The 26,766-nt window shown below is 42.8% G+C and overlaps 1 protein-coding gene across 2 annotated transcripts in view; it reads left to right on the top strand.

Annotated features, from left to right (window-relative positions):
- Positions 1-26,766, top strand: part of LOC129708663 (metabotropic glutamate receptor 4-like) — a 780,176-nt gene that overhangs the window by 334,655 nt on the left and 418,755 nt on the right. For both annotated transcript variants that reach the window (XM_055654562.1, XM_055654563.1), the window contains 2 exons: positions 10,721-10,856; positions 12,130-12,284. In XM_055654562.1, the coding sequence (XP_055510537.1) occupies positions 10,721-10,856; positions 12,130-12,284 (291 nt within the window). The remainder of the gene's footprint in view (positions 1-10,720; positions 10,857-12,129; positions 12,285-26,766) is intronic.

Raw genomic sequence — 26,766 nt, 5'->3', positions numbered from 1 at the left:
GTGGGCTGTGGGGTCAAGGAAATGGGAATGGTGGTGCCTCAATGCAACTAGTAAAGGGACATTGGTTCCTTTCAAGAGAATTGCAAGTCGGTTTAGGTTTAGATTTATTATTGTTACAGGTACCGAGGTACAAAGAAAATCTTTGATGTGTATGCCATACAAACAAATTAGATGGTGCATATATGAATACTATCAAGCCAAACTCAAGTATAATAAGCAGAGCAAAAAAAAAGACACTGTGCATGATATAATTGCAATGCTTGGCATATTCTATTCACTTCTGTTTAAGAACTTATATAGAGAGATCTATTATTGCTGACAACAAAACAGCAAGTATTAATCATTTTGTTGCCAACTTCAAATAACTAAACAACGCTCTTTACACTCTGAAAAAATTACCACAACTCAGCTAAAGTTTGATAGAATAATTAAGATTACTCCTTATCTAACAATGATTTCATCATTAAATCTTACATCTTGTTCATTATGGAGCTTGATATGCAATAGGGATTAATTGGGTCTTAATAGGGGAATAAATTGAGTGAATTTACCCAGAGTTTGGCAATCTAGTACCAGAGGACATACTGGGGGTTTAAGGTGAGAAGGGAAAGATGCAATAGGAATCTGAGGGCCAACCTTTTCACACAGGGTGGTGGGTATATGGAACAAATTGCCAGAGGAGGCAGTTGGGGCAGGTTCAATAATAACATTTAAAAATTGTCAAGTACAAGGATAGGAAAGGTTGAGAGGGATATGGGCCAAACATGGGCAGGAGGGTCTATCATAGATGGAGCATATTGGTCAACTTGGACAAGTTGGGCCGAAGGGCCTTTATCTGTGCTGTATGACTCTATTATCTTGAGCAAAACACAAAGTGTTGGAATAACTCAGCGGGTCAGGCAGCATCTCTCTAGGATATGGATAGGCGATGTTTAGTTTTCCGAAATGTTGCCTATCCATGTCCTCCAGAGATGTTGCCTGACCCACAGAGTTACACCAACATCACTTGGATTTATTAGTCCATCCTTTAATCTCTTTATGTGGCACCTCTCTGTGAATAATTTTTTCGCTGTATTAACGCAGAAATAACAATATGAAACCAATGGTTGAAATACAAATCGTAAATGTACAAGATATCTTGAGAATATTGTGACTAAGCACACATTCAGTATGTGACACGGGGCTGGTTTTAGGTGTAAAACCAATTTTTAAATTTGACTTGGACATAATTGAGCTCACGGTAGCACAATGGGAAGTTTGACCAACGGCCCTCGTGACAGTATTGCACGGAGAGGAGGTCATATTGATTGTCACGTTTTACCTTTTTGCCAGCTCCCCAGTGAAATTGATTCACAGAAATGTAATTAACTCACGTTCAAGAAAGTCAACGTTAACAGCAGGGACAAACTCTGAGATCACATTATTACATGTAGCATGCTATTCAGCTTGTTCTCACAGCAATCTCATTTCCCTGTAACCTTTTGTTTCACGTAAGCTCATTTATTCTCCCGCTGCTCCAGTGCAGCTACACGAGAGGTAATATACATGAGAAAGAAATGCTGTAGTAACTCAGTGAGACGGGCAGCACCTCTGGAATGGAAGGAATGGGTGACGTTTTGGGTCGAGACACTTCAAGTATCTCGACCCGAAACGTCACCCATTCCTTCTCTCCAGAGATGCTGCCTGTCCCGCTGAGTTACTCCAGCATGTTGTCTATCATCGGTGTAAACCAGCATCTGCAGTTCCTTCCTACACATATACAGTACATGCATATTAACTTACCAACTGGCCTGTATTTGAGATGTGTGGTGGGGCAGGTACTAGAGCAGCAATTGAAAGACATTTAGACAGGTACATGGAAAGGAAAGGTTTAGAGGGATATGGGCCAAGATAATCAGGTGGGAGTAGTGTATATGGGGCATCTTGGTTGTCATGGGCAAGTTGGGCTAAAGGGCCTGTTTCTGTGCTGTATGACTCTGACTATGACTATATCATGAGAGCAATGCCAGCAAGATAAAACCAGGCTTCCTGTTGCCCATTTCTGCAAATAATGGAAAAAATATATATATTTGTCACTCCGAAGGGGAATCTGATATAAAATCGATGGTGGGTTATTGAAACAAAATATCTGCCTGGAACATATTACTTCTGCAACTGTGAGTTCAGCATTCTTTCGTTCATGAGTTGGATATCAATGCCCATCGTCTTTGTGAAGCTTTCATAGGGAAAGAAAAAAGCCAGTGATTTAAATGATTAAAACATCAATTGCTTGTACAATTACAGACAGTGAAGCTGTTTGAGGTCAAAACCATCAAAGTGTTTCGGAAGCAAGGGGGCAGTCGAGTTAGTACAATGTCTCACAGGTAGCGTATTCATTCTGACAAGGCCAGAGACCAAGTTAAGAGCAAGAACTGTAGCAAATACAATGTACTGTAGTTCAGGACTGGGGGGATTTCAGTGCCAGAAAATCAAAACACAAAGCAGAGGCTTGGAATTTGTTATGAGGCTCTAGATTTCAGTAACATTGACAAGTAGGTTTTCTTTTTATACATAAACGGACTCCTTTATTATTTATTAGGACATGACAACATGCCCAACGAACACATCTTATCTTTATCAATTCCAGGTTATATGTCAATATCTTGTGTGCAGAATACAAACAAATTGTGAATTAAAATATTGACACATTGGCATGTCTAGAAATACCGCTGCCTCACAGCACCATAGAGCCGGGTTCAGTCTGAAGAACGGTCTCAACCCGAAACGTCATCTATTCATGTTTTCCAGAGATGCTGCCGAGCCTGCTGAGTTACTCCAGCACTTTGCCTCCTTTTGTGTCAGCCAGCATCTGCAATTCATTGTTTCAACTGCAAAAATAATGAGTTAGTTTGTGAAGTATTAATTCTTACAATGATATTACCATACCTTACCTATCATATCTCACATTACCATGCCATGCCGTACCTATAGTACCATATCTAAGGAGAGATGTACTGCCATTGGAGAGAGTCCAGAGGAGGTTTACGAGAAGATTCCAGGAATGATTGGGTTAACTTATGATGAGCATTTGACGGCACTGGGCCTGTACTCGTTGGAGTTTAGAAGAGTGAGTGGGGGCCTCATTGAAACTTACCGAATAGTGAAAGGCCTGGATAGAGTGGATGTGGAGAGGATGTTTCCACTAGTGGAATAATCTAGCACCAGATCCAATAGCCTCAGGATAAAAGGACATACCTTTAGAAAAGGAGATGAGGAGAATCTTCTTTAGTCAGAGGGTGGTGAATCTGTGGAAATCATTACCACAGTGGCTGTGGAGGCCAAGCCATTGGATATTTTTATGGTGGAAATTGACAGATTCTTGATTAGTATGGGTGTCAGGGTTATGGGGAGAAGGCAGGAGAATGGGGTTGAGAGGGAAAGATAGATCAGACATGATTGAATGGCAGCGTAGACTTGATGGGTCAAGTGGCCTAATTCTTCTCCTATAATTCATGAACATATTATGGTGGGAAATTAATGGTAAGGGAAACTAAATAGAATTTTAGAAACTGATCATATCAAAGTCAATAAAATGTAGATAATAATATTAGTGACAAAGGATTGATACAAGTAAAGGATCACTTATCAGAAAATAATCTCTAACCTGTACATGAAATAGTGTAATTGTGTGGAAATGCAAACTACAATTCCATTACTTGCCAACTCTGTCTTGCAACTGTTTAGCATACCAAGCCCTGGCAAAATTTACTTCATAATTTTTACATTTTGGGTTATTTTAATATTCATTTGCAGTCGTCATTGGCAAGGATGGCATATGTTGTCCATGGTTTGGCGCCATTTCCGAAATCCCATATGTTGTTTGAGAGAACGTGCAAACTCCGTACAGAGAGTACCCATGTTCAGGATTGTACCTGGGTCCCTGGAGCTGTGAGGCAGCGGCACCACCACCTGTGGGCACTGCGATGTGCAATGATGAAGGAGGCATGTAAATGACAATAAGGACTTTGCAAAGGTCTTCTCTGCTGGACCATGTTACCCTAGATAATGCTTTGACAAGCCACTTTCCTGTGCCCACTTTCCATGTACAAGAGAAGAGATAGAGAGACCCAAACCATCCCAACAGTCACATCTGGCCACCATTGGTGCTGGCTTTGATTTGTTCTTTTCATGCCTTTCATTCATTTGCTCTTTGTACCTTTTCATACCTCTAGTTTCCCTCTCCCCTAACTCTCCATTTGAGGAAGGGTCTCGACCCGAAATGTCACCTATTCCTTTTCTCCAGAGATGCTGCCCGACCCGCTGAGTTACTCCAGCATTTTGTGTCTATCTCAAGTATTAAAGTATATAGTACTATTATAGTACTGTTACTATTGTAATACTATTATGGTTCTGTTGAAGTACTATTGATATGGATGTTCATGAAGTTTAACAGTAGAATCTGCAATGGCTTTGAATCTGGATGGTTGTAAAGCCTTGTCTTGATAAGAGGCTGCTGAAGAAAAAACAACTATCTGTCATTGATTTATTTTATTCCCCAAACTATTGTTTGAATTGCTTCGTAACAATTAAACTACAAATCAAATGAGCTCCACGGTGGTTCATTGCAGTAGCACAAGAGATCCATCGAGATAATTACAGTTTTAAAGCACTAAACAAATGTCAGGAACGAAAATTAATTTTTGAACACCACTGCAGGGATATTCAAACATGTTTAGACTGATCGAGCACAGAATCTAATCTACCCATAACATGCCTCACAAAGCTTACATTTTATTGTGAAATGAGAAATACATCTGGAAGAAGAAAATAAAGGGAAAACATGGTGCCAAGTGTGACAAAACTTGTCAGCAACTGGGCAGAATTGTTTTAATTCTAATCAGGAGTATTTAATTGTCAGAAGAGCTAACAATGCTACCAAACATTATTACTTGCAGCAGCATAAAGGGCCTGTCCCACTTACGTGTCCTTGGCAAGCAAATTACGCAACCTCGTCGTTGCGTTGAGGCGCAGGGGCATCGTAGCGCGGAGGGGTACATGACATTGCGACATCGCGCGGGGATCCAAAATTTTTGTAGCGAGCTAATTCTTTGCGCGCCAACGGCCTGTCGCGTAACTGACAGCCAAAGTGGGATAGGCCCAAGACCCTCGCGCGACGTAACATCTCACCTCCAACTGCAGCAGCAGCAGGCAAACGATCGTCGAGTTTGGCCTGGGACTCACGGCCGTTGCGGTCCGGATCAGCCCCCACTACTATTCCCAGAGCGGGGCCAAGGAAATTGAAGATAGACACAAAATGCTGGAGTAACTCTGCGGGGCCGACAGCATCTCTGGAGATGAGGGAATGGATGACGTTTCGGGTCAAGACCCTTCTTTCAGACTGAAGAAGAGTCTCGACCTGAAACATCATCCATTCCTTCTCTCCAGAGATGCTGCCGGTCCCGCTGAGTTACACCGGCATTTTGTGCCCATCTTCAAATGATGTCACGCGCTCCAGACGGCTGTGCGGAAGCATGAAATCGCGCACGACCTTCGCTGGACCGTCGCGCCTCAACACGACCACGAGGTCGCGTAATTAGCGTGCCAAGGACACGTAAGTGGGACAGGGGCTTATCAGGCCTGCAAACACAGTACTCCCATAAAACATAATAAACAAAAAGTCAATTCAATACATTTAAAACCCCAATATTGGGGTAACCCCGATGTTGGGGAAGTTCAGAACCAGGGGTCACAGTTTAAGGATAAGGGGGAAATCTTTTAGGACCGAGATGAGAAAAACATTTTTCACACAGAAAGTGGTGAATCTCTGGAATTCTCTGCCACAGAAAGTAGTTGAGGCCAGTTCATTGGCTATATTTAAGAGGGAGTTAGATATGGCCCTTGTGGCTAAGAGGATCAGGGGGTATGGAGAGAAGGCAGGTACAGGATACTGAGTTGGATGATCAGCCATGATCATATTGAATGGCGGTGCAGGCTCGAAGGGCCGAATGGCCAACTCCTGCACCTATTTTCTATGTTTCTAATATCAGGGCAAAATACCAAATGTCCTTAGTGCAACCAAGAACGTTCATAGTTTAGTTAAGGGACTGTCCCACTGTGGCGACCTAATTGACGAGTTTAGATGAGTTTGCCCTCGACTCATACTCGTAGCATGGTCGACACGAGGTCCTAGGAGGTCTTTGTAACTCTCCTTCATGCTCGAGAGTAGTCCCCGTGTACTCGAGGCCTCAGCTAGATCACGGCGTTTTTTTCAACATGCTGTAAATGCCCGCTAGTAAAAAAAGGTCGCCATGGAAAAAAATCGATATATTTTTACTCGTAGGTTTAGTCGAGGTAGGTCGTAGTAGGTCGTAATGCTATTGTAGGTAATCGAAGGTAGTTGAAGGTAAAGCTCGATGAGAAAAAAAAGGTAAGTAAACCGACTGGTAATGTTAAATGCCCGCTAAACTTTATTAAAAGTTGTCTGGCTTCTTAAAAGTGTCTCAACTCCTTCTCCCCCCTTCTTCCCCCCCTTCTACCCCCTTCTCTCCCCCCCTCTCTCCCCCCTCTCCTCCCCCTCCCACCCCTCCCCCCCCCCCCCCCCCCCCCCCCCCCCACCTCTCAGTGCTCTCTAAAGGACTTACCGTAACTGATTACCAGCCATCTTTTACCTTCCTGTTCATCGTGGGTGTGAATTTCAGACAGCGCTCCCCCGCTTTCCCTGGCCCCCGCCTCTGTGATGTGTTAGTGTGTGTGTGTGTGCGTGCAGACAGTCGATCTGGCTCGTGGTTTCATCGCTGACGGTCGATCCAGCTCGAGGTTTTTCAGGCGAGTGCCCTCGAGCTTGAAGGTTGAAGACAGTCGCGTCAGTGGGACAGGCCCTTTAGTGCTTTTAGTTGAAGTTTTAAAATGCCTACCTCCAAATAAGATAGTCAGTGGGTCAATTTTTCATATTTCTGCTTTTTTGGTATCTATGAAACACTGGTGTTGAACCCCAAAAAAAGCCACAAAGTGCTGGAGTAACTCAACCGATCAGGCAGCATCTCTGGTTATCTTGGATAGGTGACGATTTGAGTTGAGGCCCAAGTTAAGACTGCTAAGGAAAGGGACTAGACAAGGGGGGAATAGGATGGAATCAAGGTATGTGGAGATGAGTTCAGTGAGGCAGAAACAATGGGTCGGCCAGGGCAGTCCTATTTGTGGATTTAGAGGAGGAGATAGACGAGGGCCACACGGTGCTGGGGAATGATAAGATTGGGAGTGATGGAGAGGAGATCACCAGAGGTGATGAGGTAAGAATCTGGGAGATAATTGCCTTTGTTTGTATGTCAAAGGTTAGGTATGAGGAGGTGTCAGATGGCTGATGTCTGGCCTCAGCATGGTCTGAAAAGAGTCCCAATCTAAAACGTCATCTATTCATATTCCCCAGCAATGCTGCTTGACCCGCTGAGTTACTCCAGCACTTTGTGTCTTTTTTTTAAGGAAAAGAGAATGTAGCACAAGGAGTGGGAATAATGGAATGTTGCCAATGGTACCAGATCTAACTTTCCTATTGTACTTTGCAACTTGAATCTGAAGAATGGCTCTTACTGTTAGATTTAGACTTTAGATTTTAGAGATACAGAGTGGAAATGGGCCCTTTGGTCCACCTGGTCCACGCCTACCAGCAATCACCCCGTACATTAGCACTATCCTACACATTAGGGACAATTATACAACTGACAGAAGCCAATTAACCTACAAACCTGCATGTCGTTGGAGTGTGGGAGGAAACTTGAGCACCCATGTGGTCACTGGGAGAATGTACTAACTCCATGCAGACAACAGCCGCAGTCAAGATCGAATCTGGGTCACTGGTGCTGCAATGCACCAACTCTACCGCTGCGCCAGTTTGCCATCCTTCACAGCACTCTGAATTCTGTAAATCATTGAAACAACATGATGTTATTTATTTGTAAACCAGCATCTTCAGTTCTTTGTTTCTACATTTTGGGGTTGAACCCAATTTTGATTGGGAGGAGAAAGAAGGAACAAAGGATGAGAGGACCAAGTCTGGCAGGCAATAGGCCATAATAGGCAGACACGGGTTGAGGAAGATTCTTGCAACGTTCACAAATGGATATTTATCTTATGAAAGGTCTTCAAAATGAAACATTAACTTTGTTTTCTTCCCACAGCCTGACCATCTGAGTATTTCTGACATTTTTGTGTTTGAAATCATTTTGATAATGCCACTGTGAGCAAAATATCCAAACTGCCGCAGGCATTTCTCATTACATTACATTGTGTGTCAACAAAAACTTATCTCAGACACAGAGAGTATTGCAAACCAATTTCCAGAGACTAAAACACTATTACTAGGCAATGGCTTGAATTTTAACTTGTTAAGAACTGGGATTGGGGACAGGTAATAGGTTAAGTCTAGAAAACAAGGCCAAGTTATCAGAAATTGACTACAACCTAATGGCAACTTATTGCTTTAATGCCAATATCTAAAAGAGCCCTGGTAGAAACCAAACTGTGCAGAAAGGCAAATGTAAAAACTTGTTCTGACTATCTTTACGGAAAGCTTACTTCTTAAAATGTAGAGGTTTACTGCCCAATGTGTGAGTTCAGATTAAAGAGAGAGTTAGTTCTCTGTAATAAGTTGTACGATTTGTCATCCACAAATATTATTTTCTAGAAAATCTTTACATGCACATATAAAGTATTGCAATATCTCTAAAGATGTAAAACTTTGAAAAAAAAAAGAATTAATCCATCCTGAAATTAATCTCAATAATGTGTAAGGCTTCAAGATGGCTGACAGATATAATGAGTTCAATTTCAAATAATGCATCTAAGGATCATAAAATTAATAATTGTATTCCAATTAATGTTAATTCCATTAATCTCTTAATATGAGAAAGCCTTTTATGAACATAATGGATTATCATGTAATTCCCTCTGACACAGTCTTGAGCTGTAGTGTAAAGTTAAAATGATGCATTTGTTTTCTGTTTGTTCAAAAGCATTGCAAGATTTTATTGTTTAGAAAATACACAACACACCATCTGGGTAGCAGTCATTAGCTGAAAATAATCCAAACACTTTCCAGAAGAAGACAATTCACAACTCTGCCACTGTTTTAAGAAGTCATTGCCGACATTGTTTCGTATTGTAATACATTTTGAGCCATGGCCAGCTCATGAATATGTGGAATTCCTAATGTATTATTGATTTGAAGTAAACACCAGTTCTGAATGCTTTAAAATATCTTTGCTGGGAGAGGTTGAGCAGGCTGGGACTCTGTCCCTTGGTGCACAGGAGGATGTTTTAGGCGAATTTATAGAGGTGTATAAGATCATTAGAGGAATAGCTAAGGTATTGATTCTTTTACCCAGACAAAGAGTGGTGGATGTATGGAACAAGTTGCCAGAAGAGACGGGCACTATCATAATATTTAAAAAAAACATCTGGACTGGTGTATGGATAGGAACATTTTTGAGGGACATGGGCAATATGCAGGCAGGGGGGACTAGTGTAGATGGGGCATGTTGGTCGGCATGGGCAAGTTGGGCTGAAGGGTCTGTTTCCATGCTGTATGTCTCTATAACTCTATATGATTTTGACATTGAATGAAGGCCATCATGCACCCCAAGTACAAATAAGTAGACACATACATTGATTTGAAACTCATTTGGTATTCCCAATTCAAGGCAGTGCTGTAACACCAGTAAAGCTGCTCAATCAGCTACAAGACACAAGACTCTGATAGATTGTTCTTTTGGACATGAGGAAGCCAGAGCACCCGAATGAAAACCACGTGGTTACAGGGAGAACGTGCAAACTGTGAGGCAGCAGCTCTAACAGCGGCACCACTGTGCTGCCCACAATTCTCCGATGATTTTTATATTCAAAAAAATTTTAAACTATTATTAAAGATGTAAACAATTTAAAAAAAAAACTATTAAAAAAAAAAATAACAATTACATGACAACATTTAAAAATCACTAAGGTATTAAACTATAGTAAAATTATTAAAATGAACCCCTGGTGGCCACGGTGATGCAGCGGTAGAGTTGTTGCCTTACAGCACTTGCAGCGCCAGAGACCGGGTGCGATCCCAACTACAGGTGCAGTCTGTAACAAATTTGTACCTTCTCCTCGTGACCGCGTGGGTTTTCTCCGAGATCTTCAGTTTCCTCCCATTCACACTCCAAAGACGTACAGGTGTGTATGTATAAATTGTTCCTAGTGTGTGTGGGGTAGTGTTAATGTGCGGGGATCGCTGGTCGGTGTGGACCCGGTGGGCCGTAGGGCCTGTTATCACACTGTATCTCAAAATTAAACTAAACTAAACCCATACTTTTCCCTTTCTCCTGCATGCCAATTCTCATTGAATAAAAGAGTTGGGTGTTTAATTTTGCTGTATGTGTAGGAAGAAACTGCAGATGCTGGTTTATACTGAAGGGAGACATAAAAATCTGGAGTAACTCAGCGGGTCAAACTGCATCTCTGGAGAAAAGGAATGGGTGATATTTTGCGTTACGACCCTTCTTCAGACTGAGAGTTAATTCTGCTGCTTTTCTAACTATCCTCCAAGCTCTGGTGTTAGTATTTTCCAACATCATTGATTACTGAAATAATTTTACATTTGTTGACTGTGAGACAATGACCGTCCAAGTTTACCATGCGCCATCGTATTTTACAAATCCATACCGCTCTCCAAGTTCAACCTTTCCCTTTAACCCTCTCATTCCAGGTGGAGTCTGCGTGGCCCAGTCCCTGAAGATTCCCCGAGACCCGAAGCGTGAAGTGTTTGCCAAGATTATCAGGCGTCTGCTAGAAACCCCCAATGCACGAGGCGTCATTATATTTGCAAATGAAGATGACATCAGGTAAGTCATGACACTGTAGATGAGCAAAGCATCAAATTTGTGAGGCTTTGAATTTGTTAGCAACGTTTATGTTAGAGCAAACTGGACAGGGAAAGTATAATTCCCAGGGTGAAAATATCAAAGGTTAGAGAACACAATAGTTTAATTTAAGGCATGGCTCCTCAGCACAGCAATTCTACGCCAACCATCGATCACCCATTAGTTCTATCCTACACACATGTGACAATTTACAGAAGCCACTTAACCAACAAACCATCTCGTTTTTGGATTATGGGGGGAAACTCGGCAGAATCCCTCTCGGCCACAGAGAGAACGTGCAAACTCTATAAAAGACAGCACCCGGATTCAAGTTTGATCTTGGTCTCCGGCACTGTAAGGCAGCTACTCCATGGCGCCCCTGCTACAAGGAGGGGTTAGCCAAACTTTGATTATTTTCTCAGAATGCCAAGATTTAAGGGGAGAACTGACAGAGTATCTGCACTTACAACAGGCATAAATAGGCTTGATATTCAGACCCTGTTCCCAGGATGGAAATGTTAAAAACTAGTGGACATAACTTTAAGGTGAAGAGGGGCAAAGTTTAAAGAAGATGTGTGGGATTTTGTTTTACGTAGTGTGGGTGTCTGGAATGAGATGCCAGGGTTGGTGATGGAGATATGATAGTGGTGTTTAGGAGTTGTGTGGATATGGAGGCAATGAAGGGATATGGATTACGTGCAGGCAGAGGAGATTACTTTACCTTGACATCGTGTTCGGCACAGACATTGTGGGCCAAAGGGTCATCGTGTCCTGTACGTTTCATGATAGACACAAAGTTCTGGACTAACTCAGCGGGTCAGGCAGCATCACTGGAGAAAGAGGATGAGCGACATTTGGGTCTGGACCCTTCTTCAGTCTACTTGAATCTGAAGAAGGGGACCAACCCAAAACTTCACCCATCCTTTTTCTCCAGAGGTGCTGCTTGACCTGCTGAGTTACTCAAGCACTTTGTGGCTATCCTTGGTATAAACTAGCATCTGCAGTTCCTTGTTTCTACATGATGTCATTTTTATGAACAAGTAGCAAGGAAGCAGGCCCTTTGGCCCTATTCATCATTGCCGACCAAGATGGCCTGTTTATACCAGTCCCATTTACCAGCATTTGGCTCATATCCCTCTAAACCTTCCCATCCAAGCACCTAATGTTTTTTCTATGTTCTGTGCCACCCATGGATGTTGTTTGCAGTCGATAAGCGTGAAAGTAATTTATTTCCTGTTTTTCTCCTCTTATTCAGGCGCGTGCTGGAGGCAACCAAGATGGCCAATCAGACCGGCCACTTCCTGTGGGTTGGGTCAGACAGCTGGGGTTCAAAGGTCACGCCGGTGTTACGACAGGAAGAGGTGGCAGTGGGAGCCGTCACGATCCTTCCCAAACGGGTGTCAGTTGAAGGTGCGAGACTCTGGCCTTAGACCTGCCATTTCATTGTTTATTAATAATGCCAACATATTTGCAAAATAAATTCATAAGCAGCATTACGCCATTCGGCCCAGCAAGTCTACTCAATTATGGATAATCTATATTTCCCTCTCAACCCCATTCTCCTGCCTTCTCCCTATAATTCCTGACATCCATACTAATCAAGAATCTATCAAACTCTTCATAAAAAAATAACCAAATGACGGCCTCAACAGAATTCCACAGATTCAACACCCTCTGACTAAAGAAATTCCTCATCATCTCCGTTCTAAATATATATCCTTTTATTCTGATGCTATGGCCTCTGGTCCTAGGCTCACACACTGTTGCAAACATCCCATTCACTCTCTTCTGGCCTGTCACTATTCTGTAAGTTTTAATGAGGTTCAGTCTCATCCTTCTAAACTCCTGCGAGTACAGGCCCAGTGATTTAATTAAGATGAAATCATCATGCTTTCTTTTATATTTTCACTTCCTTTATTAGGCTGAGGCCACATTTGGAATAGTGTGAGCAGTTATGGGCCCCATATCTGAGGAATGATGTGCTGGCTTAGGAGAGAGTCCAGAGGAGGTTTACGAGAATGATCCAGGGGATGATTGGGTTATCGTATGATGAGCGTTGGATGGCTCTGTTTAGCTTAGTTTAGTTTATTGTCACATGTACCGAGGTACAGTCAAAAGCTTTTTGTTGCATATTGTCCAGTCCGCAGAAAGACTATACATGATTACCTTTGAGCCGTCCACAGTGTATGGATACAGGATAACGGGTAAGATCAACTCCAGTAAATTACGATTAAAGATAGTCCAAGGGTCTCCAATGAGATGGATGATAGCCCAAGACGCTCTCTAGTTGTGGATATGATGGTTCATTTGTCTGATGATAGCTGTGAAGAAACTGTCCCTGATTCTTTCCCTGGATCTGGACCTGTACTCGCTGGAGTTTAGAAGGATAAGGGGGGGGCGGATCCCATTGAAACCTACCGAATAATTAAAGGCCCAGATAGAGTGCATGTGGAGAGAATGTCTCCTGTAGTGGGAGTGTCTAGGACCAGGGGGCACAGTCTCAGAATAAAAGGACGGAGACGTGGAGAGATATCTTTAGCCTGAGGGTGATGAATCTATGGAATTCTTTGCATCAGCCAACAGTGGAGGCCAATTCACTGGGTATTTTTAAAACGGAGATTGACCGGTTCTTGGTTAGTAAGGGCATCAAAGGTGATGGTGAGAAGACAAGAGAATGGGGTTGAGAAAGAAAAATAAATCAGTCATGATCGAATGGCGGAACAGACTCAATGGGCCAAATGGCCTAATCCTGCTACTAGTTCTTATCATCTTATCAGTAGGTTTTGTAGACTTCTATTCTCATTTACAGCAAAACACAAGGTGCTGGAGGAACTCAGCAGGTCAGGCAGCATCTGTGGAGGGATTGGACAGATGGGGTTTTGGTTCAGGACCGTCCATCAGAGTGAAGAAGAGTCCGGACCTGAAATGTTGTCAGTCCTTTTCCTCCACAAATACTGCCTGATCCACTGAATTCCTCCAGCACTTTGTGTTTTGCCCGTGATTCCAACATCTGCTGTTCCTTTTCATATTGTCAATTCTCATTTATAGCATATTCCTAAATCAAGATTCTGTGATGAACATAAGTTGTTTTTTTTAAAGGATCATGTTATTAAGCAGACACAAGGAACTGCAGATGTTCGTTTACAAAAAAATACAGAAAATGCTGGAGTAACTCAGCAGGCCAGGCATCATCCCTGGAGAACAGGACTCTTCTTCAGACTAATTTTTGGGTGTTCTGCTTTGTTCAGCAATCAGCCTGAAGTAGGATCTCAGCCTGAAACGTCTCCTTTCCATGTTCTCTGGAGATGCTGCTTGACATTTCATGCTTTTCTCCCTCCAAAAATGTACGGCTGGTAGGCTAATTTTCCTCTATAAATTGCTCCCAGTGAAGTGGGTGGGAAAACACACCTTGTGTGAGCGGGTGATCGATGGTTGACATGGAATCAGTGGGCCAAAGGGCCTGTTTCCATGCTGTGCCTCTAAAACTACAATTTAAAAAAAAATTATTCTTCTCAAGACTAATTGTTGGGTGTTCTGCTTTCTTCTACAATCAGTCTGAAGAAGGATCAAGACCCAAAACGTCGCCTATCCATGTTCTCCAGAGATGCTGCCTGACCCGCTGAGTTACTCCAGCACTTAGTGTCTTTTTTTCCTTACTTTATTAAGCAGCATGGTTTGTACATGCGTGGATCGTCTGGCACTGCTTCCAACATACACCGTGTTACATTTGTTGTGTCAACTTGGGTTCCTCAATTACGTTGACTATTGTGGGATTTGAGAAGTTATAATATAGATCAAGATCGCTATGGTTACAGACAAGTGATCACCTGCAGAAATTGTCTACGGGAATCTTGTATAGAATCATACAGTGCGGAAACAGGCCCTTTGGCCCAATTTGCCCACAACGACCAACATGCCCCATCTACACTAGTGCCCCCAGCCTGCGTTTGATCCATATCCCTCTAAACCTGTCCTATCCAAATATTTCTTAAACGTTGTGATAGTACCTGCCTCAACTACCTCCTACAGCAGCACATTCTGTACACCCATGACACTCTGTGTGAAAGCGTTATCCCTCGGGTTCCTAGTAAATCTTTCCCCCCTCACCTTAAACCTATGTCATCTGTTTCTTGATTACACTATTCTGGGCAAGAAACTCTGAGTGTCTACCCAATCTATTCCTCGCATGATTTTGTACACCTCTATATGATCACCCCTCATCCTCCTGCATTCCAAAGAAGAGAATCCTAGCCCACTAAACCTCTCCCTATAGCTCAGGCCCTCGAGTCCTGGCAGCATTCTCGTAAATCTTCTCTGCACCTTTTCCAGCTTGACAGCATCTTTCCTATAGCATGGCGCCCAGAACTGAACTCACCACTCTAAATGGGGCCTCACCCACATGACCTCACAACTTCTACAATCAGTACTCTGACTAGTCAATGTGCAAAAAACCTTTGTGACCACCTTATCTACCTGTGGTGCCACTTTCAATGAACTATGTACCTGCACTCCTAAATCCCTCTGCTCCACAACGGTCCCCAGATCCGTCCGATCGTATTGTAACATCAAAACTGGTCTTCAAGAAGGAAGGTTCTGAACTTTATTTATTGTCATGTGTACCGATGTACAGTGATAAGCTTTTGTTTGCCTGCTAACCAGTGGAAAAACAATATACAGGATAAAGGGAATATTGTTTAGTGCAGATAAAGTCCAGAAGCGTCTGATTACACATAGTCCGAGGGTCTCCAATGAGGTAGGTAGCAGCTCAAGACTGCATTCTAGTTGTTGATAGAGTGGTTAGGTTGTCTGATAACAGCTGGGAAGAAGCTGTCCCTGACAGATGGTGTTTCATTAACTGTGTTTTTCAAGACATTTTTTTGTGGGCTTTCTGAAAAAAACTGCAATGCATTTAATTTTCAAGCAGGCTAATGTTGCAATATTCACATCACACGTTCAAGGTTGTCTCTTGTACTCAGAATAAAAATGTTCGTCATGCATCCATACTCATATTCATTTGCTACCAGTGTCCCTCAAGTTACAGAAGTCGGGTTGCACACTTTCATGTTTTACTTACAGAATAAAAACGACCAAATTGCCAGGACCTGTGGGCCTGAACTACAGGGAGAGTTTGAGCAGCTAGGACTTTATTCCTTGAGGTTAGGAGGATGAGAGGTGATTTTATGGACGTGTAAAAATCATGAGGGGAATAGAAAAGTAGATGCACAGTTTTTTTACCCCGAATAGGTCAATCAAGAACCAGAGGACATAGGTTTAAGGTGAGAGGGGAAAGATTTAATAGGAATTTGAGGGGCAAGGAACTATTTGTGGGTATAAGGAACTTATAATGTCACTTGTATGGAACGAGCTGCCAGAGGAGGTCGTTGAGGCAGGTGCTATAATAACATTTAAAATAAATTTGGATAGATAAATGGACAGTGAAGTTTAGAGGGATATTGTCGGATTATGGGCAGGTGGGACTAGTGCAGTTGGGGCATCTTGGTCAGCATGGGCAGGTTGGGCCGAACGGCCTGTCTCTGTGCTGTATGACTATGACTATCTACCTCAATGTGGAATCCAGCTGGCAGTTACTCCTATCATCTGGAGTTCTGTGCCATAATTCTCACAGAAGATCAAGTACTGTGTAGTCCAGACATCAGACGTTTGTTTCTTTTAATATCTAACCTGAGTTCTGTAACTAAATGATCAATTGGAATTGTCTTCCATTGAAAGACGCAAAATGCTGGTGTATCTCAGCAGGTCAGGCAGCATCGCTGGAGAATGTGGATAGGTGATGTTTCGGGACGGAACCCTTCTAAGATGTCTTCCATTGACGTTTGCTGATGATTGTTAAAATAGTGGCGCTGCACTTCATAGCCTCGTAGACCTTGGTTCGACCTTGCATTTAATCAACAAACCTGCACATCTCTGGGATGTGAGAGAAAACTGGATGTGAGAGCACTCGATGAAAACCAACAGGGAGAACGTGCAAACTTCACATGAACAGCACTTGAGGTCGGGATCGAACCCAGGTCATGACGGGCTGCGTGCCGTTGCCATGCCCCGGCAGGAGGCAGGTCTGGATCGCCGGTTGCGGAACAGGGAGCACCGCCTGGAATGGGAGCCTCGTCTGATGCTCATCTCCTGCTTGGAGAGGTGAGTGGCGGGAGTCTGCGGCAGTGGCGAAAGCTGGACAAAGGGCGGAAAGGAGTTTTTACTTTCATCACCCTCAAGGTCGGCTGTGAGAAGTGTCCCAGGGACACAAACACTGAAGGTAGCCGGGCGAGGAGTGGGACGGTCAAAGGCAACGGCTGCAACGGGCCTTTATAACCAGCTCCAGCTGGGAATGTGAAAATGGCGCCAAAACATGGCGACTTCTGCATATGGACTCAGTGGGGGCGATTCTGTGCATTCTGTACTTAATTGGGGATTGGACCTATGTTTGGCAATAATCTTACTGATCTGTATGCAAAAAATAGAATTTCATTGTACCTTGGTACACATGATTATAAAGAACCACTGTCTCTGGTGCGGTGAGGCAACAGTTCTACCATCTACGCCACTGTGTCACCCTGGTAGCTGAGCGATTTAAATTCAATTGATTAACATTTTAGTATATGTGGTAATGTTATTGAAAATACCCAGTTGTTTAAAAATCTGCAGTGTTCACTTAATGTCCTTTCTTAGCTGTCCTTAGCTGGTTTGTCTCACATATGACTTTGGGCTGATAGAAATGTAATGAACATTTAAAAGCCTTTTAAAATGGTCTAGAAAATCTCCTCCTTTAAGGTAGAAGCCAGGAACTGCAGATGCGTGTTTATACCAAAGAGTGACACAAAGTGCTGGAGTAATTCAGTTGGTCAGGTAGCATTTGTGGAAAAAAAGGATGGTTGACGTGTTTAGTTTCGAATCTTTTTAAGAGATTTATTTTCAAAACATAATGCTCTATAAAGGAGTTTGACAAGCTAGAGCAATTATGCCTCCTCTCTGCACTAAGTGTTGTACTTGTTTAAAACACAAAGCGTTGGAGTAACTCAGCAGTTCAGATGGCATCTCAGCAGACATGGATAGACGATGTTTCGGGTCCGACTCGAAACGTCACTTATTCCATGTCCTCCAGAGATGCAGCCTGACTTGCTGCGTTACTCCAGCACTTTGTGTTTTACTCAAGGTTCTAGCATATGCAGTTCCTTTTGACTCGTTGCACCAGTGTGTGGCATGACTACTCATGTATAGCATGATCTGGTTTAATTGGATAGCCCATTGGATAGTCTTGGCAACATGTTCGGCACAGACATTGTGGGCCGAACGGCCTGTTCCCGTGCTGTACTGTTCTCTTCTGTTCTGTTCACACAAAAGTTTTTCACTGTATCTCAGTACACATGACAGTAATAAACCAAAACCAATACCAAATATTCCACCTGGCCCATCCATATTTCCTGCAGCCTTCTCTGTAAGTTAAAACTACCTTTCATTTAATCTCTTTCCCAGTTCTTACTAAAGATACTTGACTTAAATATTAACAAACTCTTGCCACAGATGATGCCTGCTTAGCTTTCCACCTCTTTCTGATTTTCCAGCATCTGTACTTTGCTTTGTATATTTTCATTGAGATAGATCAGCCAGAGATACATCATGAAAACAGGCCCCTCTGCACCCCAAACCTTTGTCGACCAATAATCACCTGTATACTAGTTCTATGTTATCCCAGTTCCACATCCTATACACCAGGGACAGTTTACAGAAGCCAATTAACCTACAAATCATTTTTGGAATGTCTTTGGAATGTCTTTGGAATGTGGGAGGAAACCGGAGCATGCAAAGAGAACACACAAACTCTGCACAGACCACACCTGTGGTCAGGATCAAACTCGGGTCTCTGGTGCTGTAAGACAGCAACTCGACCGCTACTTCACAGTGCCAGAGACCTGTGTTTCATCCTGACCTCAGGTGCAGCCTGGGTGGAGTTTGCACGTTCTCCCTGTGACCGGATAGGATTCCTTCGGTGCTCAGCTTTCCTTCCACATCCCAAAGACGTGCAGGTGCGTTGCTTAATTGGGCTCTGTAAAATGTTCATAATTTGCAGGGAGTGGAAGAGATAGTGGGATAACATAAAACTAGTGTGAGCAGGTGATCGTTGGACGGCCTGGACTCGGTGGGCCGTCAAGCCTGTTTCAAAGCTGCATCTTCCAACATAGCAATTACTTCATGGAATCTCGTGTAGAGCATTACCATCTGGCCTTAGATCTAGTGATTTGTGTGCTTTAAAGGTTATTCAAAATTCCATATAAATCTATCTTCATTTCTCTCATTTGAAAACTTGGCACAATCAATTGCTCACCAGGTTTACTCTTGATTAGTAATATTTTAAAATGATAAGTTGCGATGATATATGTTTAAAAGATTTAAGGTGAGAGGGGAAACATTTAATAGGAACCTGAGAGGTAATATTTTCCACCAGATGGTGGGGGTATGTGGAACTAGCTGCCAGAGGAGGTAGTTGAAGCAGATACTGTAACAACATTTAAAAGATATTTGGGCGGGTACATGGATAGGAAAGGTTTGGAGGGAAATCGGCCAAACAAAGGCAGATGATACCACTGTAGATGGGCCATCTTTGTCCATAAGCTCATAAGTCCTAGGTGCAGAATTAGTCCATATGGCCCATCAAGCCTACCGTGCCATTCAGTCATGGCTGATCTATCTTTCCCTCTCAACCCCTTTCTCCTGGTTTTGTCGCATAACCCCTGACACCCTTGGCAGTTGGTTTGAATAAGTTGGCCCAGACCAGTTTCCGTGCTGTATGACTAATTCCAGCTTTGATCTTTGCATTAATATTGCAAGTGACTATTGTGACTGATTAATCTTCCATTTAATCACAGTTAACAGCACTGCATTATGACAATTGGATTCTCAACTCATTCCCCACATTCCTTACATGTGCTGTTTAAAGATAGTCATTCATTTCTCTTGAGGCTTCACATGCTCATAGTGGAGATAGTATACTGGCTTCCTGCTGTGACTACCAAGTTCTGAATTGTGCCTGAAGCCATCCACCATGTGAATTCCAATTTAAAGTTCAAAACTACTTCTATTCTACAACAAAATTGAATTGCTAACAATGGCAGGTTAATGTGTGATAAAATTGATTAGCTTTCCATTTCTTTCACAGAATGACTGTTGTAGTCTGGGTCAAACTGTACTGAAATCTTCCTTTTTCTCCACCTACTGCCGCAGATCAATGAAGCAAGTACTTAGGAATAAAGCTAAACTAACAATCATCAGGTTTTGTGTTAAGTTCACTATGGAAGTTACTCTTCTTCCCTCAAGTCATTTTGTTTCATTTCATGGACAGACAGCAGCATTGAGCTTACATTGAGAGATTTTTTTTAACCCCAAATAAAACCTTACTACAGAAAAGGGCAAATATTAGTTGGATGGAAATTACCGCTAAATACTGAAATTAAAAAATATTGCAACTAATGCTGTGTTGAAGACATTTCCCACTCGAACAGGCCCATGGGCCCACAATATCTGGGTGGCACAGCGGCGCAGCGGTAGAGCTGCTGCCTTACATTGTCAGAGAGCCAGGTTCAATCCTGACTACGGGTGCTGTCCCTGTGACTAAGACGTACAGGTTTGTAGGATAATTGACCAGTAGAAATCGTAAATTATCCCGTGTCTAGAATAGTGCTGGTGTACGGAATGATCGCTGGTCGGCGTGCACTCAATGGGCCAAAGGGCCTGTTTTTGCACTGTATCTCTTGTCTAAAGTCTAAATCTACGCCAAACGTAATGCCAAACCAATTCTTAGCTGCCTGCACATAATTCACATCATCTTACCATTTTCTGCATACCCAAATGCTTATTCAAAAGTCTTAAATGCTACTATCATATTTGCCTCAATCACCACAGGCCCTTCGGCCCACAATCTCTGTGCCGAGCATGATGCCAAGCCCAACTCTTATCCGTTTACACGTAATCTATATCCCTCCAATCCCTGCATATCTAGGTGCCTACCCAAAAATCTCTCTTAAATGCCATTATTGTCTTTGCATTAACCACCACCCTTGACAACATATTCCAGGCACTCTCCTCCTTCTGTGAGTAAGTGGAGAACATAGAACAGTACAGCATAGGAATGGGTCTGTAATATATGTGCCAGACATGTTGCTAAATTAAACTAATTCCTTGAGATTAACTTTTCTAATCACAGTTAAGTTAACTTAAAATTGCATTCTCAACTCATTATAGTTTCATGCTCAAGTCGATAACGTATCAACTTACTATTGGGTGGATTATTGGTGAACTTTTTTTTACCAGGGTTGTAAGTAGATTTTGTTGTCAAACCAAAATATACATTTTGCGTTAAAAAATTGTAAACATGTCACGGATAAAGTGGCCACTCTCGTCCGCTATGCTTTAAAAAAGCGAATTAATCACTGGGATTTTCATTGGAACAGACAGAACTGAGGAGCAGTGAAGTAGATTGTTAAATGTAACTGCAGGACAAAAGAGTAAAGGAAAATATAAAGAGTTTGATGGGGAGAGTTCTGGTGGAAACCAACAGTGCTCCCCCTGCCAAGACCTGCAGATCACTCAAACCTAATGTGCACACATCTGACTCATGGCACATGTCAGAACCAGAATATACATCACTATTAACACCAGAATATAAAGACTAGAATATACATCAGTGAATTGAAAATGTTCAGTCAGAAGGCCAAGTGATACAAGAGAGTCAAGAATGTAGGGGGTGGCACAGTGGTAGAGCTGCTACCTTACAGTGCCAGGGACCCAGCTTCGATCCAACTACGGGTGCTGTCTAGTTTAGCTTAGAGATACAGGCCCTTCAGCCCACGCCCACCGAGTCCATGCTGACCAGCGATCCCTGTACACTAGCATTACCTTACACACTAGGGGAAACATAAAAGTTCGCAATTTTTATCGAAGCCAATTAACCAACAAACCTGTACTTTGTTGGAGTTTGGGAGGAAACCGGAGCACCGTAGAGAAAACCCACGCGGTCACGGGGAGAACGTACAAACTCCGCGCCGACAGCACCTGTAGTCAGGATTTAACCCAGGCCTGTGCGAAGTTTGTGCGTTCTCCCAGTGACCGTGTCGGCTTTCTCCTGGTGCTCTGGTTCACTCACACATTCTAAAGATGTAAAGGTTTGTTGGTTAATTGGCTTTATCAAATTGCACCCTCGCGTGTCGGATGCGAAACTGGGATAACATAGAACTAATGTACAGGTGATCCTTGGTTGAAGGGGACTTGGTGGGTTAAAGGGCCAGTTTCCATGCTGCATCTCTAAACTAAACTAAACTAAACGTCTAATTGTCATATGTACTAGCAACAGGCCAATGGAATTCTTACTTGCTGCAGCTTTACAGATTTGTCGATGCAAAACACACAGATAAGTATATAATAATTAATGATACAAAACTTGAATAACTGTAATGGTAGGTAACCATAATAGTGCAAAGCTGAAGTCCACAGTGTAACTAAAGACACGGTCCATAAAAGATCATAGTTGGAGGTTAGTGTTGTGCAATGTTCAAGAGCCTGATGGTTGCTGGGAAGAAGCTGTTTTTGTACCTGGAGGTCACGGTTTAGGGACTCCTGGACCTTCTTCCTGATGGTAGGAGTGAATTGAGAGTGTGGCCGGTGTGGTGTGGGTTATTGGTGATATTGGCTAGCGTTTTGAAGCAGGGCCTATGATGGACTGAGCAATGTCTACCACTCTCTGTCGATCACTCCTTTGTAAAAGAGATTATTAGAAAAGATTGGGAATTAAAGTTAAATTATGTGATCCTATTGGATAGCATGCAAACCAAAGCTTTTCACTCTCCCTCGAAACACGTAACAATAATAAACCTAAATCTAATTCCAATGATTTTAAACACAAATTGAATGTTGGTTCGATCCCAATTTGGATACCATGTATGGTTCTGATCTCCATATGGAGTTCAGTTCGAAAAGGAATGTGAAATGTGGATAAAACTAGTCATCTAGAAATTCACTATTGTTCACCAGTACTAGTTCTATTATATATTATCCTAACAGCATAGTAATTGAATTTGGTGGAATCAATTGTTGGAAATAACATACATTGTAAAGAAAGGATGCACAAGAGAATTGAGTGATGAAGCGAGATTGAAAAAGTCAATGCCTTCTACCTTGGAGTGGCAAATGTTAATAGTCCCACCTAATGGAGGTTTTCAAGCAGATAAGTGGTTTTGATGATTTAGATGGAGGAAATTTGGCCCCTCTGGGTGACTGGGTCAATAACACATTTTAAATCATTGGCAGAAGATTTAGTGGGGAAATGAGAACAATTTTTTCTCGCTCTTTGCCTGGAAGGTGGTGAAAAGTGATTCCATAATTTTGAAAGTGTTGTTGAAGTACGTGAGGTTGTAAAACTTCCAGCAGTACTCTTTTGAAAAGCTATGGGAAACACTGTGGCTTTCTTTCAAAGCCATCACGGGGAATCAGGGCCAACATTTTCTCTTGTACTTTAAGTTTCTTTTGGTCCAAGTGATTTTAAACTCGAACCAGACCTCGATACGGTTTGTGTGGAATTTGCATGTTCTGTAGGTGACAGTGTGGGTACCCTGGGTGGGTGAACCCTGATTTGTTGATGGGTTAGATGGACAATGGAAATTACCTCCAGTCTGGTCAACTGCAAAACGATCAAAGGGTGAGCAGATGGAGCATTCAGAAAGGGATGCAAAGGAATAAGAAGAGGATTGGGATTCATGGAATTGCTTTCCTTTCATCTAGCTTGTACCCTATCGATTACATAGTTTTTTCTGTAATAGGTAAGTAAATAAGTAAAAAGGACAAAGTGCTGGAGTAACTCAGCGGGTCAGGCAACATTTCAGGAGAACATGGATGGGCGACGTTTCAGGGTGACACCCTTCTTCTTCAGGGGAAGCTTGAAGTAGGGTCCCAACCAGAAACATCACATGTCAATGTTCTCCACAGATGCCACCTGACCCGCTGAGTTACTCTAGTGCTTTGTTTTTTTTTGGCAATCCAGCAGTCCACAAGTAAATGTGTAATTCTGGTGGAGTCGGATTTCAATCTGCAGTCGAAGACTTCATGCTGCGTTGGATCTTGTTGATCATCTGAGAGATGGCTCTTTACTGGGAGGGCTCACCTCATCGATAAGAATGTGATTTGAGGGCAGGTTGTTGGTGGGTTCTGGAGGCTTGGAGATCTCGACTTGGCAATGCTAAAGCCTCGTTCACCTGAAAGCTGCTGTAGATTGTCATGTAACATTGCGCATACATTGTGGCAATGTCCACTCAATTGCTTCTCAGTTGTCTAAGCTCCGGTGCATTGTTATGTAACAGTGTCATAGAGTTGTGCAGCATAGAAACAGGCCCTTCGGCCCAACTTGCCCATGCCACCCAACATGCACCATCTACACTAGTCCCACCTGCCTGCATTTGTCCCATATCCCTCTAAACATATCCTATCCGGGTACCTGTGTTTTTTACATGTGTTTTTTTCTCCAGAAATGCTGCCTGACCTCTTGAGTAACTTCAGAACTGTGTGTCTTGTCGGGTAAACCAACAACTGCACTTCCTTGTTTCTACATAGTTAATGTTAGGTTTATTTCAAGAAGGCCAATAAAATAATGTCCCAACATCCTGCACCTGCACATTTCATAATCCATGATTGGACTTATTCTAGTAACCATCTCTGGCTAACCATCACAGAATGCATTTTACCTCAATTACCCATCTCTCCTGCAACTAATCTACTATTCAAACTAAATCTAAAGGAAACAAGCACCTCGTCCCATATACCCACCACCCTTTTGTGTGAAAAAAATTGCTCCTCAGGTTCCTATTAAATCTTCCTCCCCACCCACCTCGCCTCACCTCAAATCTGTCCTCTGGTTGTTGATTCCCCTACTATGGGAAAAAGACTGCACATTTACCCTGTCTATTCCTCTCCTGACCTTGTACACCTCTATGAGAGCATCCCTCATCCTCCCGAACTACAAGTAATAAAGTACTAGCCTGCCCAACCTCTCCCTGTAGCTCAGGCCCTTGAGTCCTGGCAACATTCCCGTAAATCTTTCCGACTTAAATTGTGTAAAAAAATATATGTATTCTTGCGCATAACATCTATCACTCAACAGACTCTGCTTTTATGGTTTCAGTTGAAAGATAGCTGCTATGGTTTTTCCCTTGGCTTGTCAGCTAGTTGTTATGTGGCATTTTGTAGTCAGGTGGAAGTCGTTTTAATCTTTGAGCTGCATTCGAGCTTATGGTGTGCAAGGAATTAGTCACTTATTCGTTTTGACAGACACAAAGATTTCTCTGTGGCTAGAATATAGATCTGCTCTAGATGGCATTGGTTCATACAATGTGACAGGGATACCGTGGATTTAAAGCTTAGTAGTGACTGTTTGCTTTCAATTAATTCAGATATATACAGCTCGAGTTCACAGACGCACAGCATCATTTGTTGTATCTAAGGCAGGTTGCCCTCATGCACTAAGTCTTAAGTGCCACAGTGACGCAGCTGGTGGAGCTGCTGCCTCCCAGCACCAGAGACCCGGGTTCGATCCCGACCTCGGGTGCTGTCTGTGTGGAATCTGCACGTTCTCTCTGTGACTACATGGGTTTCCTCCTGGTTCTTCTCACATCCCGAATATATGTGTGTTTGTAGGTAAACTGGCGTCTGGAAATTGCTCTCAGCGTGTAGGGAGTGGATGAGAGTGCGATAACATTAAATTAGTGTTGATGGGTGATCGATGGACAACATGTACTCAGCAGGCTGAAGGACCTGATTCCATGCTGTATCTGCAACCAAAACTAAAAGTCTATGAAAACAGTGTACATCATGTTGTCATATGTCGATGCTCATACCTGATGCCCTGAGTTCATATGGATGGCATTACGAGCCGCTACAAAACATCTACGGACACCTACGAGCTCGCTCCCGACATTCCCCGAGTTCGAATCAAGGAGAAAACTCGGGAGAGTTTATGAGTAACTCGGGAAAGTGGGACAGGGCCTTAAGGTTAGTGAGGGAAAGTTTAAAGTGGATGTGTGGAGCAAGGTTCTACCACAGAGTGTGGTGGGTGCCTGGAATGCGCTGCTAGGGGTGGTTGTGGAAGGTTTTTAGGTAGATACATGGATATGCAGGGAATGGAGGGATTAGGATCATATGCAGACGGAAGTCATTAGTTGAGTTTGGCATCACGTTAGGCACAAACATCGTGGACCAAATGTGTTGTATTGTTCTTTGTTTGAAGTTCTATTAACTGGTCCAATCTTTCTCATAAACCAACCTGTCCATTCCAGGTAGTGCTCTGGAAAACTGCTGCTTCCAACAAAATTCATTCTTCCCATAAATGGCACCAATAATGTGCACAATAACAATGTCATAAGTTATAGGAGCAGAATTAGGCCATTCGGTCCATCAAGTGTACTTACTCCCCCATTCAATCATGGCTGATCTATTTTCCCCTGTCAACTTTATACTCCAGCCTTCACCGAATAGCCTCTGATGCCCTTACTGATCACGAATCTATCAATCTCCACCCTAAAAATACCCAATGACTTGGCCTTCACAGCCGTCTGTGGCAATGAATTTCACAGATTCAAAACACTCTGACTAAAGAGATTCCTTCTCATCGCCTTCCTAAAGGTACGTCCTTTATTCTGAGTCTATGACTTCTAGTCCCAGGCTCTCCCTCTAGTGGAAACATCCTCTCCACATCCACTCTATTCAGGTCTTTCATCATTTATTAATAATAGCAATAGCAGCATTTAAATGTTCTTGATTAGTACGGGTGTCGGGGGTTATGGGGAGAAGGCAGGAGAATGGGGTTGAGAGGGAAAGATAGATCAGCCATGATTGAATCAAA

This window comes from Leucoraja erinacea, chromosome 24 (assembly GCF_028641065.1).
Source record: "Leucoraja erinacea ecotype New England chromosome 24, Leri_hhj_1, whole genome shotgun sequence".
Classification (NCBI taxonomy): Eukaryota; Metazoa; Chordata; class Chondrichthyes; order Rajiformes; family Rajidae; genus Leucoraja; species Leucoraja erinaceus.
This window is presented reverse-complemented; position numbering and strand designations above follow the sequence as displayed.